Source organism: Canis lupus, chromosome 4, assembly GCF_003254725.2.
Source record: "Canis lupus dingo isolate Sandy chromosome 4, ASM325472v2, whole genome shotgun sequence".
NCBI lineage: Eukaryota > Metazoa > Chordata > Mammalia > Carnivora > Canidae > Canis > Canis lupus.
The window spans coordinates 8,677,419-8,694,080 of NC_064246.1; the positions used below are offsets into that span (position 1 = coordinate 8,677,419).

General features: G+C 48.7%; 1 protein-coding gene across 1 annotated transcript in view; it reads right to left on the reverse strand.

The window, feature by feature from the left end:
• Nucleotides 1–607: 607 nt before the first annotated feature.
• The window catches only part of CAPN9 (calpain 9), a 40,020-nt gene continuing 23,965 nt past the window's right edge, over nucleotides 608–16,662 (reverse strand). The window contains exons 12-20 of the mRNA XM_025448577.3: nucleotides 13,727–13,763; nucleotides 12,630–12,710; nucleotides 10,684–10,741; nucleotides 9,115–9,179; nucleotides 8,339–8,407; nucleotides 7,964–8,042; nucleotides 6,238–6,354; nucleotides 3,093–3,157; nucleotides 608–1,093 (exon numbers count right to left, since the gene is read on the reverse strand). Coding sequence (XP_025304362.1) covers nucleotides 1,067–1,093; nucleotides 3,093–3,157; nucleotides 6,238–6,354; nucleotides 7,964–8,042; nucleotides 8,339–8,407; nucleotides 9,115–9,179; nucleotides 10,684–10,741; nucleotides 12,630–12,710; nucleotides 13,727–13,763 — 598 coding nt within the window. The 3' untranslated portion in view covers nucleotides 608–1,066. The remainder of the gene's footprint in view (nucleotides 1,094–3,092; nucleotides 3,158–6,237; nucleotides 6,355–7,963; nucleotides 8,043–8,338; nucleotides 8,408–9,114; nucleotides 9,180–10,683; nucleotides 10,742–12,629; nucleotides 12,711–13,726; nucleotides 13,764–16,662) is intronic.

A 16,662-nucleotide genomic window follows, 5' to 3' on the forward strand; every position in this document is an offset into this window, starting at 1 on the left:
CTTGCAGGCAAGTTGTTTGCTATCTCTGGGAATTGATTAGCCCTGGGAGGAGGAATCCCTCCAGGATCAGCAAGGCCTCAACATGTTAAATATCAAATACAGAAACTAGAAAACACTGTTATTGCATATTGCTCCTATCACATGCCTCCATTGCTGGATGAGCTCAGGGAAGTGTTGAGAAGTGAGAGAGGAGACCCTTCCCCCCTTCCCTTCCCCTTTCCCTCTCTGCACATCCCTCCATTCCACCTCCCCTACCACAAGTATATAAATAAGAAAATGAGAACTAGCATTTACTGAGGCAATATTGTGTTATTTCCCATTATTCCAATTTGGTGGGCCAAAATAAGGCTTCTTTCCTGCTCTGTTCTTCTTCATCATGGTAGAAATGAATGCAATCCAGACTGATACAAATCTGGACTCCTGAAAAGAAATAACATTGCCCCTGGATCTTCTGACTCAAAAGCTTTAGACACAAAGAATGGATTGGACAGAGACTGACTACTTAGTTACCACCTCTTGGAAGAGGAAATAGGGATTTTCATATTGTTCCACTCTTACAAGTAATCATCCAGAATTCCCTGAGGTTTGCCCCCAATAAGGAAACATCTAGGATGAGGAAAGTGTTTAATTATGATGTCATACCTTTCCATTTCATCTCAGGCTCCAATACATTAATAAAAACTTTGTCCTGTATAGGATATTTGAGTATAATGATTGACACTCCACACCCCAAACCATAGTTCTGTGCACTGATTTACACTTTTGACAATTGGTATTGGAAAGAGATGGTGAAGGTAGGGGGAGAAATTGCTAGAAATGCCTAAACCTGAAGGTAAGGCACTGGTGGTGGCATCAGCCTATATTAGGACAGTGCTTGTACAAAGAAGTAGCATAAAATCAGAGATCATAGCTGAGTCCATTTCACTCTTCCAAGATTAAAGTGGTGGGGCAGGGGGATGAGAAGGTTGGATAATGGGAGGAGAGCTCTACACCAAGAAACATTCTGAAGTTCATGGCCCAAGAGCCAAGACTCAGCTGGACAGACTGTATCCTTGCCAGGGAAGCCTCAGATGTTCATTGTCAAGTTGATGAACTAGAAACAAAAAGAAAAAAAAAATAAAGTGAAGAGTTGATTATTCCTCTACTCCCCTACCAGCCCTGGTTTGTTTATGTCACAGCAGTTCTGCATCCAATCATATTGCCTAAAATATGGACTTCGCCTTCAACATGAAATATTTTAAAAAATGATTCCAAGCATTTTCAGTTTTCTGGAGGCCCTGAGCTCTTTCTGAATTAGCTCAAATCAAGTGCAGATGGTGAGAAAGAGAGTGAGAGAGAGAGAGAAATGTGCTTTCTTCCTGGCAAAGCAGACAGCATTCCTGAGGCACCTCAGGCAGGACAGTACTGGACTCATGGGGGAATTTAAAAAATATCAATGCTTGGGCCCCACCCTGAGAGATTTGGACTTAATTGTTCTGGGTTATAGCCAGGCCATTGGGGTTTTTAAATCTCCTGAGGTGATCCTAATGTGCAGCCAGAGTTGAGGATGATGGGCTTGAAGGGAGAGAGAGGGAGAAGACTCAAAGTTTTGTCCAGTTTTGTAACTAACAGTTCTCCATGTTTTAGAGATGGACAACTGTGAGTTACAGTGTATCCAGGGATCTGAGATACACATATGAGAACATTGGTGATGAGCCCACACAGTAAATGGCCAAATTACATGATATTTTTAGAAACCAAACTTTTGGTATAAGATTAAGGTCTTGATCTCTCTGCAGATGGGGAAACTGAGGCACCGAGCAGGTGAATTGACCAAAACCAAGGCACAGAGGGGAGGTTCCATCCCATTTACTGCACACTTATCAGCCTCTTTATCTTGATGGTCAATAAAGTAGAACCCAAATCCCAAGTTGTTACTGAATTTGGAAATGAGCCAGGGTTTGCAGTGTGAAAGTGGAAGACATTGGGGAGGGGGAAGAGCTCAGAGATGACAGGAAGGAGACATGGGCTGCCAGCTTTGCAACCCTTCTGTCTGAGGAAAAGCAGAGCTGGACAGGAAGTCATGGAGCAAGAATGGGAAAAAAATGGGCAATAGAAATTCTGGGAACCAGCAAAAGGAGGTGTTCCGTAGTTTCCTCCCTGCTTTTGGTCAGGAGAATGTCTAGCCAGCAATCTCAGACTTTAGTATGTGTAGGAATCATTGGGGATCCTCCTAAAACAAGATGGGATTTAGCAGGTCTGGATGGGGCCTCTGCATTTTTGTTCCTTTGCATAATTTTTTATTGTATTTATTTTTTTGACTTAACTGACATATAACACTGTACAAGTGTGAGGTGTACAATGTGCTGATTTGATACATTTATATATTTCAATGTGATTGACTAAGACCTCTTTCAGGTCACATGATTATCATTTCTTTTTGTGGCAAGAATAATTAAGATGTAGTCTTTTAGCAACTCTGAAGTTTATAACAGTATTGTGGACAGTTCCCCTAGGTGACACCCAGGCCACTAGTCCACAGACCACACTTTGGGCAATGGGGAGAGGACGGTCCACACCTGGGATGCCTCTTCCAAGCCTCTGAAACTCGGATCCTTGTGCTTCCCTTCATCACATTTGCTGTGGTTAGCCTTGTAACTGGCAAAAGTTGTATCTTTCTCAGGGTTTTTGAGGTGTGTGCACACGTGCGCATACACACATGTACGTGCATGTGCAGGCCAGGCCCCCCTCCCCCGAGGATCACAAGACCCACATGATAACATGAGCAAGGGGAGTGCACAAATAGGGAGCGAGAAGGCAGGCAGGCTAAGGAACCCATATGGCAAAAGAAAGAGAAGAAGGCAGGTTTTGCTTGCTCACTCTGTTCCAGGTGATTAAGCACCTTATGCCTCAGTTTCCACTTCTGCCAAATGGGGACTCTGTTAACCCTAAGCTCATAGGAGTATCGTAATGATTGCATTGGCTGCTGACTGACTAGTACCTAAAAAATACTAGCAGTTTCATTGTTGTTACTACGCCCATGGCTAAGGGTGACCTTCGCGTGCATTCAGCAAGCATTCAGAGAGCAGGGCTCTGCGTAGGCTGGATCGTACCTCATTTATGTTCAGATGAATGAACTCCTCGTCCTTGTCCTTCGTACTGAGAGCCTGGAACACCCCTAATAGGAGAGACACAAGAAAGGCATCATTGTGGGGACGGTTCCTTCAACAGGTTTCTTTCTTTCCCAGTGACCTCGGGGCCTGCTGGGCAGCCCATGGAGGAGCTGCTCCATCTGGTGGTAAGCAAGGATCTTCTAGAATGGCCGGCCTAGACTCAGGCTGACTACATGGGATTTTCTGTCGCTTGGTGGAGGTTCTTGAATTCCTGGGACGGCAGACCTGGTGGCCTTAGCATCGGGTGGCATGTGCTGTCATCTACAATACGCCAGTCAGCCAGCCAGATCCTGGACCCCAAACATTCCCTCTATGTTAACTTTTCGGGGAGCTACAGAGCCCTTCTTTTCCACAGGCCTTCTCCCCAGAGAAAAAGCACATGTGCATAAAATTTTTCATGAGTCTTGAAAGCTGTTCAATCTCTACGAGTCCCTGATGAGCACTGTAGGTGCCCATACACGTAGGTGGAGCTGGGGGAGGACAGGAGCTGGCCGGACACCACAGCTGATGCACTGAATAACCTGAAAGTTACTTTCCTCTCTGGACCTCGGTCTCCCCATTTAGTTAAAGTGGCCAAGCCAGGCAATCCCGGCTTCCCCTAAGAGTTACACAGGAGTTTTTTTGTTTGTTTGTTTTTGTTTTGTTTTATTTTTAGGATTTTTAATTTATTTATTTGATGGAGAGAGAGCACACGTAAGAGAGCACAAGTAGATGGAGCGACAGGCAGAGGGGGAAGGAGAAGCAGAGCCCAACTTGGGGCTCAATCCAGAGGACCCGGGGTCATGACCTGAGCCAAAGGCAGATGCTTAACCCACTGAGCCACCCAGGCACCCCAGGAGCTTTAAAAATATAACGAAAAAGAGGAAGTGGCTGCCATAGAGCAAAGGAGACAGAACCCAACAGTCAAGTGCAGCAACTAGATCCCGAGACGAGCAAGCAAACGTGGAAAGATGGCCTGGGGATGTTCAGCGTGGACCAGGTCTTAGGTGATGTTGAGGGCTTACGAGAATGTTGTTGGGGTGCAGACGGCATGAGGGCTGGGTTGGATAACAAGCTTGCCTGTTAGAGATATTTACAAAGGAAAAGACTGGATTTCTGAGCTTTGTTATCAAATAATTCAGAAAAAAGTACTTGTTAGAAGAACATACAAAAGATTAGCAGGATGATAATTGTTGAGCCCGATGTAAGGCGCTGGAACTATCGGGGGGACTTTTATAAACATCAATGCTGCTTGCCACTCCCTACACTCTAATGGACTGGCCTCCTGTCCAGCCTGGTCATCACAAAACATCTTTGACTCCCCTTCCCCTATTTTGCCCACCCCCCACCCAAGGTCATCGAAATTTTTTAAAGCTACCCTAAGGGGTTGTAATAAGTGGCAAGATTTGGGAACACTGGTGTGGGGCACACGGGGACTAATTGTTATTCCTTATACTTAGTTGTATGATTAAAAATTTCGAGAATCGGGACACCTGGGTGGCTCAGCAGTTGAGTGTCAGCTTTTGGCTCAGGGTATGATTCCAGGATCTGGGATCGAGTCCCACATCAGGTTCCTACAGAGAACCTGCTTCTCCCTCTGCCTGTGTCTCTGCTTCTCTATCTGTATGTCTCTCATGGATAAATGAATAAAATATTTTTAAAAAATCAAAAGTTTAGATAATCCTAGGATAAAGCCCTAGCCTTGGTATTTTAAAAATGTTCTCCAGATGGTGAATGGAACATGAAGATCCTGGAGTAGGATGGTGTTAAGACTGAAGTGACTTTTCCTTTATATTCCTTGAATATAAGAACTAGTTTGTAAGAACTAGCTGAGAGCCCCCTGTCTGGAAGGATCAGGCTGAGGGGATTTAGAAAGGACAGGGACAGTTGAGAGCAGAGAAGCCAGCAAATCTCATTATTTCTAGGTCAGTTTTGACCACTGTGTCAAACTTAGAAAGTCCCTACCTTTCACGAGGGCCCTTCTAAAATGCACCTATTACTAGCTCATGGTGACCACCTAGAGAAGCCCAGCCTTCTGGCTTGGTTGTATAAGGCCTTTTGCACCACTTGCCTCTCTCAAATCATCATGATTACCCAATACATATGCCTCACATGTCCACGAAGTGTGACCCTCCCGGTGATTACAGGCTCAACAGGTAATCACACATGTTCTAAGTGTCACAAAAGAAGTAGAGGGAGCTCTGGCACCAGAGATCCAAGGAACATGGACTCTGCCTTGGCTTAGCAAGTGCCTTGGGGTCACTTTGCAAACATCCTTTAGAAGATCCCAGACAGGATGAGTCCATCATTTGTGAGGCCCAGTGCAAGATGGAAATGTGGGATCCCTTCTTAAAAAGTGATTAAAATTCAAGATTTGACACCAAAGTGTTAAACCAAGCATGGGCCTCCTCAGAGGTGCAGGGCCTGGGCACGGACATATTTTGCTCCCCACCCCCCACACCCAACCATGGCAGCCATCCTGGATGGTGCTGGGTTCCAGGCCCCTAGATGTGCTTCACTGAGCTTCCACTCTGTGACAGTGTGACAACAAACTACAAATTCTAAGGACCCCCCTACACATAATGTGTCTTTTCTTGATAACTGGGTCAGCCCCTAGGGCTTACAAAACACAAAGGTAGGGTGGAGGGAGAGGGAGGGAGAGGGAGGGAGAGGGAGGGAGAAGTTGGGGGGAAAGAGGATCTTTGGATTCTATGTGCTATGATAGATTTGACCCCAAATGGGACCTTTCCTCAGATGTGAGGCGGGAGTACCCCCTCCACCTGGTCCTCCTGCAAGGACCCTAGAATGTGCCCGCAGAGAATGACTCTTAGCAAGCGGAGTGGCCAGCAGAAGTGTGCTGGGCTCTAACCCAGAGTGGTGGATGAGAAGACTCCTAAGGACTGCAGGCAAAGACTCCTGCCCCCCCCTCCCCCCCCCCCCCCCCCCACTAACCACACACACAGCACAGAGGTCACACGGCGGCGGCTCCCTGGCCTATTCTCCCAGGATTTCTGGCCAGCTGTCTCTCACCCGCTCCTGGGAGGGAACTGAGAGGACAGGGACCCTCCCCCAGGGCCCAGGAGACACAGCCCCACCAGACACTCACGGCTGGCATTCTCCAGCCGGACCAGGCAGTTGAGGAAGTCATCGAAGGTCAGCTGGAGGCCCTCGTCCGCGTACCTGAGGACAATCAGCTGCAGGAGGTGACAGCCCAGCTGGAAGCCTGTGGGGAAGGGAGATGAGACTCGGCCTGTCCAGACTGGGCCCCACGGGGCACACCTGGTCAGTGCTCTGTCAGCAGTGTGGGTTCCTGGGCACAGTGGGGGCCACTGTCCCCAGCATGGATGCAGCATGGCAGTGTGTGTCGACGTTAGGGGGGCTGTTGGTGGACTCGTGACGTCATGCTCTTGGTTTTAACATTCACTTACCCATGGTATCTTGCTGACTTTTCAGGAAGCCTCACTTGGGAAGAACTTAACACTGAAGGGTGTCTGAGCTCCATCCCCGCCTTCCCCTGCCTCCATTTCTGGAGAGCATTTTAACCCAAAGATGTTGAGGATTCTAGAAATCGTGTTTCTAGAAGGGATGCTGCTGCCTACAGTGGGTGACACATGGTGCAGGGTCCCCTTCACACACCCAGGCTGAGCCAGGGTGGTTTGCTTCTCTTCTTTGGGATTCGAGTCCTATGGGTTGGTTGAGGGCTTTAGACAGGTAAAGTCACTTTAGATCCGATATTTAAGGCTTCGATGTCTAGCTACATCCCAGGGAATGGCCTCCCTTTGGCTTCAGTCTATGTGCTCACATTCCAGGCAATGTTCAGCATACTGCATAGAAGTCTCCTGGGTCTGTCCTGTTCCTCAGTTCCATCCCAGACAGAGAGGAGGCCAGTCAGGCACAGAGGGCAGTGCAGGGCTCCCTTTGCTCTCTGCTCCGTCCTCCTCTCCTGGATATAGGACCCTCCAAACACACCCTCCTCTCTGCAGGGCTCCCTTTGCTCTCTGCTCCGTCCTCCTCTCCTGGATATAGGACCCAAGATGGTCCGGATTTTAGACATTCTTTATCAGACCATGAAGCTGACAATGTATCCTGATGTTTGGCTCACCTGGGAGGGAAGCAGATTATAAACTCTGGCAGGGCCCGGGGGTGTTTTGTGAGACACACCACACAGCTTGGCAGGGGCTGGGGACTACAGTGGCCTCAAAACCACGACTGTGTGCAAAAGACCTCAGAGCCCCAGAGACTCAGGTGGCCACCGTAGTGACTGCCAGGGGGTTAGAGACACCACCTGGATCCCATCCTTCGTGTACAGAGCTGATAGGAACCATGACTGAATCATCTGGTTTAGATTCAGTCTGTTGGTGACAAAGCCAGGGACAGAGCTGCAGGTGGCAGAGGAGCTCAAATCAAGGGATTTGAGCCCAAATCATGGGATCAGGCTGCCCTTCCTCATCCATGATAATCATCACCTGAAAGCAGCAATTAGAGGTTTGGACACACTGGGCCTGCCACCAAAGGGTCACATGTGCTTCTGCTTGGCCAGAAAACGCGGCCAGAGGCTGGGGAGGGGGTTGGGCTAAATTCACCCTTAGTGGATACATTTTAAAGCTTCCTGCCAATATTGCAGGGTTAAAACATGGGCCTTGGCGTGAGTGGGTCCCGAGCCTGAGGCCTGGCTCTGGCACCCACAGGGCTGTGTCCTTAAGAAGCATGAACTGCATGGTTCACCGAGGTCAAGGACTGGCCAGCTTCCAGGGCCTGAGAAGCAAGTGGCTGCCCACAGACAGTACCTGGCATGTAAGCAGCCCACGCCGGACATTCAGGCTGTGCTTTACCTGTGGCTTTCAGGGCAGTCCGCAGCTCGTAGGAGGACATGGTGCCAGACTTGTCCGTATCGAACTGATGGAAAAGGTTCTGTGGGAAGGAGAGGGCGTTGAGAACAGGGGGAGGGCAGCCGAAGGCGTCATCCGTGGCAGTAACTGCACGGCGCCAGCACAGGACGAGAGGCCTCATAGGGCCTGGCTGCATTAGGCCTTTTGCTTTCCTTCTCATTTTGGAGGCAAGCACTGTGGCACTTTCGTAAGCATGAGAAGGGAACCAGGGAATTCCATCATGAATCCTTCCCTCCTGCCCTTTCCCTCGGCCACTTAGAATCCCCTCCTGCTCTCGGCTTGTGCGATCCCCAGAGGCCATGGTGCTGGGTCTCGTACTGTCCACTTCTTCAGCTTGTCCCAGAACACTTTGAACTCCTTGAACTCCAGCTTCCCATTGCCACTGGTCTATGCCGAGCGCGTCAAGGAAGGAAGAAGAAAGGAAAGAAGATGAACAGGGTTTCAAACCAAGGTGCCTCACAGGACTTTAGGGATGGGAGGGTAACAGGCTGGCCTTGGGGACTTGTAACATGGATTCAAGGCTTCTAGGGAGGGTGGCTTAATCATCAAACCACGCACCTCTGAAGAGGGGAAAAGGCAAGAGTGAGGTGGGGATGGCACCAGAAGGTTGCAGAAAGCGCATAATAAAAACACACTTTAGGGATCCCTGGGTGGTGAAGTGGTTTAGCGCCTGCCTTTGGCCCAGGGCGTGATCCTGGAGACCCGGGATCGAATCCCACATCAGGCTCCCGGTGCATGGAGCCTGCTTCTCCCTCTGCCTGTGTCTCTGTCTCTCCGTCTCTCTCTCTCTCTGTGACTATCATAAATAAATAAATAAAAATTAAAAAAAAAAAACACACTTTATTCCCTTAGCTGGGACATACAATTGTGGCAACAAGACCCCCAAGTGGCAACAAGACCCCCAAGTCCCTTCAAAAGCATTCCCCCCACTGGACAGTCTGTGCCTCTTGATTCTGTTCCAGTTCTAGGGGCTCCTTGGTCTTTGGATATTCTCTGGGAAAAAGGCTATCCTGCCAGTTAAGGGTGTCACATCCTAGGAGGGTCTGCACAACAGGAGAACACAGCTCTTTCTGCCCACAGATTTGGAAGGATACATCCATTAGAGAAATGATGTTTTTACAGGAAATCAGGCTTAGCTTCTTGAATTTGAAGTCCTTTTCTGAAATCACACAGGAAAGCAGAATTCATCTGGATATGTGATAAGATAAACCTATTCCTGGCTGCTGAGAGTCCAAGGGTATGGTCAGATCTGGAGCTGGTGAAGGGGAGACAGGCTCACTCTCAGGATGCTGGTGAGGCAAGAAACTGACATGGCCTTTTGGGAGGAAAATTTGCAAAATATAAAAAAATGCCTTAAAAATGGGAATATCTCTCCATTAATTTATCCTAGTTTTAAGAATCCCAAGCAAAGAATTACAAATTAATTAAGATCTTTATCACTTGATTATTTATAATGGCAGAAATTCAGAAATGACATAAATGACCAATGGAAGGGTAGGAGCAGCAAAGGTTATATGTATAGGATGGACTGTGACACAGTCCTTAAGAACCATGTTTTTGAAGCACATTTAATGACCTGGGGAAATGATCATAAAACATCAGTTTAAAAGGCAGGATTTGAAATTACTGAAGAAATTTGAGCATTCACAAATGCTCATAAAAGAGTCACTTTGGAAAAGAGTCGGACAGTTCCTTAAAACAGAAAGTATAGAGTTACCATGTAATGCAGCAAATGTCTTAGGACACCCAAGAGAGGTGTCCACACAAATAACTCGTTCACAAACATTCACAGCAGCATTATTCATAACAGCCAGAAAGTGGCAATATAAAAAAAAAAAAAAAAAAAAAAAAAAAAAAGAAAGTGGCAATAAATTGTATGTCATCTGTGAGGAATGGAGAAACAAAAGCTAGTATATTCCTACAGTGCAGTATTATCAAGCCAATAAAAGGATTAAATTAGTCCTGGCAAATACTACCGTGGATAAAGCTTGAAGACGTCCTGCTCAGTCAAAGAAACCAGTGGAAAAAGACCACCTACTACATGGGTCTTTCTATGGGAAAAGTCCAGGATAGGCAAGTCTGTAGGGACAGGAAGTAGATTAGCAGGTGCCAGGGGCTGGGGGAGGTGGGGTCTGACTGCTCCTGGGTACAGTTTTTGGAGTGACAGGTTCTAAAATTGGTTGTGGTGATGGTTATACAATGTTACGAACACATTAAAACCCGTGATGAGTGAATTGTATAGTATGTGAATTATATCCCAAAGCTGTTAGGTTAACAAATAAAATTGTATCTATAATTTAAGGACCATTATTAGGTGTGTGTTCATATATACACACTGAGAGAGACACACATACATGAAGTCACACACGCACATCTTAACAGTGGTTATTTCTGAGTGGTTAGATTATTGGTTTTTGTCTTTGTCTTCGGGCTTCTCTGCATTTTTGTGGACTTTTCTACCATTATTGGCATCAGATTTGTAATCAGGAAATAAGCAATGAAAGCTATTTTAAAGTCTACCTAAAGTCAGCCCTGGAGAGTGGGAGCCTTGGGATGCTGGAGGAGACCCAGTGGCGTGAAGTCACAGGTCACACGGCCCCTCCATTGGAACCCTGGGGTCTCCCATGGGTGAGTGGGTGGGTGGGGGTGGTAAGAGCACTTACTCTTTTGCAGCACAGCATTTAAAATATATTCTAGTTCCTCCGCTGTCACCTCCATATCCTGTTGAAGGGGAGACAATTGCTTTTTACGGCCCTTAGAGCCTTTGTTACTTGCTTCCAGTTCTGAGCTTGATTTGGCTCAAGTCACAAGCCTGGCCCTCGAGGACCCGGCTGCCAGGCCCAGGTGCCCATCTCCTGTGACTTCAGTCTGCTTAACTTCTCAAGGACTCACATGCCCAGCCCAGAAAGGATGGAAAAACTGGGCCAGGGGAGGCAAGCTTCCCCACTCCCTGAGCTAAGCTCCCTACATGGCACTTATGTTAGAGGGCCTTCATGTCTGGGTTTCCAGGCCCCTGCATGCAGAACAGCCCAGAGAGTATTAAAAATATCCCCACTGGGGACTCACTCCAGGGACCATTTCAATCAGGAGATTGGGAGGATGTCCCATGGATTATTTTCAAAACCTCTAGGGTGAATTCAGAACCACTGATCTGAGGCCGTCCACCAAGTCCACTAGATCTCAGCACCCACGGCCCTTAGAAGCTTATCAGAAATGTGGTGCTCCCGGCCCTGCCCCAGACCTCCTGCAGAGGAAATCTGCATCCAGGATGCTCAAGAAAGTTTTATGTGCATGACTATTTGAGCAGCACGGACCGAGGGCTCCTTTGCATCCAGGGTTTTGACCTACAGTCAAAACCCTGGAAACAGTTTGAAACAGTCTGTGAAACAGTCTCCTGTGAAGTTATTTCCACATGTGCCCACCCAGGTTCCACCCCTGAAGCTTCTGAGGCTTGGGGGATGGGGTTGGGGTGTTCATCCCTAGAGGAGAAATTACAGATGCAGCCCCAGCCCCCATGGACCAGAGCAGGCCTGACAGGCAGAGCCACCTGCCCAAGTCATGGGGCCAGTCCGAAGAAGAGCAGGACTGGAACCAGTGAGCTCAGTCTACAGGTCATTAATGATGTTTGAAAGAATCTCCTGCAATATTCCTTCGCCTCCTTTCCAAACCCGGATCTTCATTTCTGGGAACTTTTGTCACTCTTCAGCTGTGAGGAGGCCCTTACCCTGGCCTGGCCTTTAGCAGGCGCCCAAAGCTGGAAGTTCACCATTCCTGCCCCACCTGCCCTCTCTGTCCTGCAGTCTGCCTTGCAAAGAGCAGATGGCCACCTTGCCTGCTGTGGCTTATATAAAGTCACACGAATCCCCATTTTTTTGCATCCGGACTGCTGTGCCCAAGTCTCCCTGCCCTCCTGTTTCTTACACCACCCGAAATCCCACCACCTTCTGCCCCCAGGTGCAGGCAGCACACCTCTTTTACAATTCAGGAGCCCTGAATGGAGTCATCAGCACCTGCCACGAAAGGATTAATCAGGCTGCGAGGGAGCATGGGTGGGGCAGTTTCTCCTGGGGCAAGAGATACCCAGGGCTCCCAAGAGTGACCAGGGCCCCCAACAAACAAGCTGACGACCGAGCAGGCAAGAACGGGGTGAGGGCGGAGGGCAGGAGGTGAGAGACAGATTCTCTCCTTCCCCAGCGGCCAAACCTGGCCAAAAATCACATTTGCAATTTCATGGTGACGTCCTCCAACAATGCCACCTTCCACCAGAGCAGAGAGAACATTCTAAAGGCAATGGTTTGTGGGCAGAGTTCAATGAGCCACCTCTGCAAAGTTCTCTCTAGCTTTCTGCAGAAAGCCCCCAGGGCCTGGCTTTGGGTGCCCCTGCCCCACCGATGGTGGCAAACTGGCATGCGGGGGCGGCGGACGAGGCAGTCTGCAGAGCCTCCCAAATGGCCGGGCCTGGTCTCCCATCGGATTTAGCTTCACCAGCTCCACCAGGCCTCTGGGAAGTGTGGCCCACAAACACCCTACTGCACCCCCGGGGCAGAGGAAACTCGGCCCCCCAGCACTGCAGGGGTCAAGGCCAAGCGCAGCTTGCGGCCATCCCTACCTCCCCAGCGATTTGGTCAAACAGGGCCCGGAACTGCAGTTCCTCCTCCGTCTCCTGGCCGGCTGGAGTGGGCTTCGGAAGCTAAAAAGCAACCAGAGGAACTTGCATTGGACCCACAGAAGAGAAACTTGGCATTTGCTTTCCCCAAGAAATAGCAAGAAAAAAGAGGCCTGCAGCGGAGATGGCGCGGCCTGCGGGAGAGGCTGGGACCTCACTCCGCCAGGAGGGCCCTGCTCTGGCCGCTGCCTGGAGCATTAGGCTCACTTGGGCAGGCTCTTTAGATGGAGTATCTGGAAGGACCAACGAGGGGCTTCTGCAGATCACAGCGCTAAGGGAGGCGGAGTCCTGACCTAGCAGGGGTCCAGCCAGGGTGCTGGGCGCTGCCGGCACCTCCTCTGTCTGACCCTCGCCACTCTCAACTGTAATTCCTTGCTGAACCATGTGTCTTGACAGATGGTGAAATCTTTGAGGGCAGGAGTCTGTCTCTGGCAGGCAGCCCTGGGTCTAGCACATGGAGAGAGCTCAGCAAACGCTTGGGGTGTTGTGGTTTCGTCTTGTGCAGATTGGTGCTGCCTTTGGAAGTGTCAGACTGTCCCAGATACACCTCCGCACCTCTTGAAAGTCTTCCAGCCCTTGGACGAGTGTAAGACCCACTCCACTGCTCCCTTATCAGCACACATATTGTAGGGAAGAAGTCGGTGCTCCTCCAAGTCCAGTGCAAGAGAATCTACTCGCCACTCTCATTTTCTTCCTGCTGATTTTTCTTAGACTACATGCATTTTAAAGACATCCCATCCCCTTCAGAAGCAGCAGCCACCTCTCTGGGAACAGAGCCAGTTGGTGGCACAGAAGAAAACAAAAGCTCTAAACAAAGCTTTCCTCAGAGCACCTCACTCGTCCCTACACTGGGTCCTGGTGGGATGTGAGAGACTTAGAGGTACAAGACTTGGCCTCCAGGAGGCTGGAATGAAGACCTACCTGATTGCAGATAAGCCATTCCCTGAACCTCAAAGTTCTGTAGGACGCTGTGACTGAGGAGGCTTTCAGGACAGTCACAGAATCCCACCCTCCAGGGTAACATGTGAAGGAAGGCTCACCTCTGGAAGGTCAATGTCCACATCTCCATCCATGTCCCTGGAGGGCAGAAAACACGCTGGCTCTCTTGGGGATTAACTTCCTCCCTCGGATCTGCAGTCCTCATGGGACCAGAGGTATTGGAAGTTTCTGGCCCATTGAAGCCCTTCTTTTTCCGTGATGTTTACATTCCACAGATCCTTGCGGACCCCCTGCACTGACCTCCCTCCATCTCCCCTATCCTCCGACCCCGCCCAGCATGAAAAGAAGAGGGAGGCAGTGTAGCCGCCAGCCAAGGAGAACTCGTAAGTTCTGGACTTCCAGAAGTAAAAGAAACTGAACCAGCTGCCACCCACTGTTTCCTGGATGCCCTTTACAAGGGATATTTATGAAGTGTGACGTAGGATAGCAGAGCCCCAGAGGGCCCACCAGCCCAGCAGATTCACCACATACTCCCCCTGAGCTCTACATCCCCGAAGGAAATTCAGTTCCTTGGATACGGTCATCCTGTCTACTGAGAGTGGGTTATTTCTGGGGGAATTGAAAAAGATTATAGAGCAAGTTAAGTCAGAACTTAAAATTCCCCCCAAAGCTCCAGCCTTTATCCCTGGTGCCTCCCTGAAGGTGTGTGTCCCTGTTCCCACTGTGGGTGTTGGGAGTGGGGCAGGCTCTGTGTGTGCTCATGTCTGGGGGCACAAACAATGGAAATGTTCATTTTCCTGTTCATATATTTAGGGGAACCTACAGTGTTTGGGAAGTGGTAATTTATTGAGAAGAGAAACAGGCTTCTGCTTTTGGTGATGCTAAAACATTTGGAAGACTCCAATCTTACAGAGTAAACATGAAGCACTCCCTGAGAAAAAAACGCTAAAAATTCAAAGGGAATACCAACAAGCAAACGTTAAGACGGAACGGGGCAAGTTCGCCCCTTCTTCCTCATCCCCTGGGCATGCACAGCAGAACACTTCCAGAGGTTTTTTTCTATCATTGTTTAGGATCCTCTCATGAGGATGAAGCTGATGGAAATAGAGCTTCGTGTGGTTCTTCAGTCACTGAGCTACAGAGTTGGTGCTTATGCTCCAGATCACAGCAGATTAAAGGACCGTGTGTGTATGGACTTAGCTTTGCCAAGTGTAAGCATCAACGGAGGCCCAGGACTCTGACTGCACCCCGATACTGGGACAGGGAACACGAACTGTGTGAGGGCCAGAGCCTGGCTTCCTCCTCTTGTCCTTGCCACCCACAGGAGCTGCCAATCTGTGTGCCTCTCATGTGGGTGCTTTTGTGTGAACAGATCCTGGGAAATTCATCCTCAGCTTGTACCAGTGTCTCGGAGAAGATCAGCCTCCAGCAGAGTTTTTAACAATTAAAGATCGTATTGCTTCTATTTAGCTGAGGAGAAGGAACTATGCTTTTTATCATGAGCTTGGGACACCCAGCCAGACTGGACAACTGGGAGCATCCTCAGTGTCTACCACCAATCCAATCCTATCCCACTAGACCAAAGATAAAACCGGAGGCCACAAAGTCACAACTGACTCCTTCTTGTTATAGAAGGCTGGTCCTCAGTTGGGGATGGATCCAGCTCAAATGCAGAATGAGCTGGTTTTGCCATTCTCTGTGCTCTCTAGAATGTCTCTATTGGGAAAACAAGTGAATGCGTGTATCTTCAACCATTTTTTTTCCTCTGCCCCAGAGAACTGATGGCAAAAAGGCAGTAGTGGGAAGTTTTTCATAGAAGTATCTAACACAAAATAATTCTGCTAAGTCACTGCAAAGGGAAAGTGGTAGAATGTGGGGCAGATAAAACAGAAGGCAGCCTGTGTAGTGAAGCACCCAACAGTTTGCTTTTTGGATTGTAATGTAAGTGCCTGACATTAGGTTTTTGACTGTCAAGGCATCCAGTTCAAAGACATCTGTCTCAAATAAACACTGCCAGCTATATAGCTAGATACAAAGCCCAGCCACCCTACCATCAAGTTCCCTCTTTTTTTTTTTTTTTTAGAAAGCTCTAGTAGACCATTTGATCCACTACTTACTTTTCCTTCAAATACTTTAGTTCCTGCTTTTATGTTTGAAGTTCACCAATAGTGAACCTGTGAAACCCTAGGCCCCTGCCCTCGACCCCAATAAAAGCAGAACTCCAGGCCTGTGAGCACACTCTCTCTCTCTCAGAATCTCATCAGGATTTCTGTGTGGCCTTAGGTATGCTGTGTACTCTCCAGAACCTGTAAGTAATAAACCTCGTCTTTCCAAAGTTCCTTGAGTTGGGCACCTGGGTGGCGCAGCAGTTGAGCGTCTGCCTTTGGCTCAGGGTGTGATCCAAGGTCATGGGACTGAGTCCCATATCGAGCTCCCTGAAGGGAGCCTACTTCTCCCTCTGCCTGTGTCTTTGCCTCTCTCTGTCTCTCATGAATAAATAAATAAATTTTTTTAAAAAGTTCCTTGGATTATTGCTGAGATGCATCTTGTAATCCTAAAAAGATCCACAAGGGTCAGTCTGACTTCAGCATTGGCTCCAGTTGGGGAAATGTCTCTGGAGGCTCACCACAGGCAGTACTGGCGCAGGTGAGTGCCCTTAGGCATTGCTGTCCATAAGCTGAGGCCAACCCCAAACAACCTGGCAACATTTATTTAAACTAAAGCTGAAAGAACAGGTCATTCTGGAAACTTGAAACAGTCCCCGCTTCACTGTGCTCAAAAATAAGTCTCACACTTCTAAATGTGTGTCCCACTCCAGAGGTTTCCTGAGAATTGGGTCTGGAAAATGAAGGGCTCCACCCAAGAGGGTCTGGTGAGACTGATTCTGGGAGTGGTTGGAGAGAGTAACTTTTCAATGGCTTTTTCCGGGGAGGGAATGAGCAGAACCAAAATGGAAACATATCCCGCTTTGCAAATGGGTTAAGAAACTCTCCTGCCTGATTTCTTAGGTGGATCATAGAGAAGGGAAGAGAGGGGT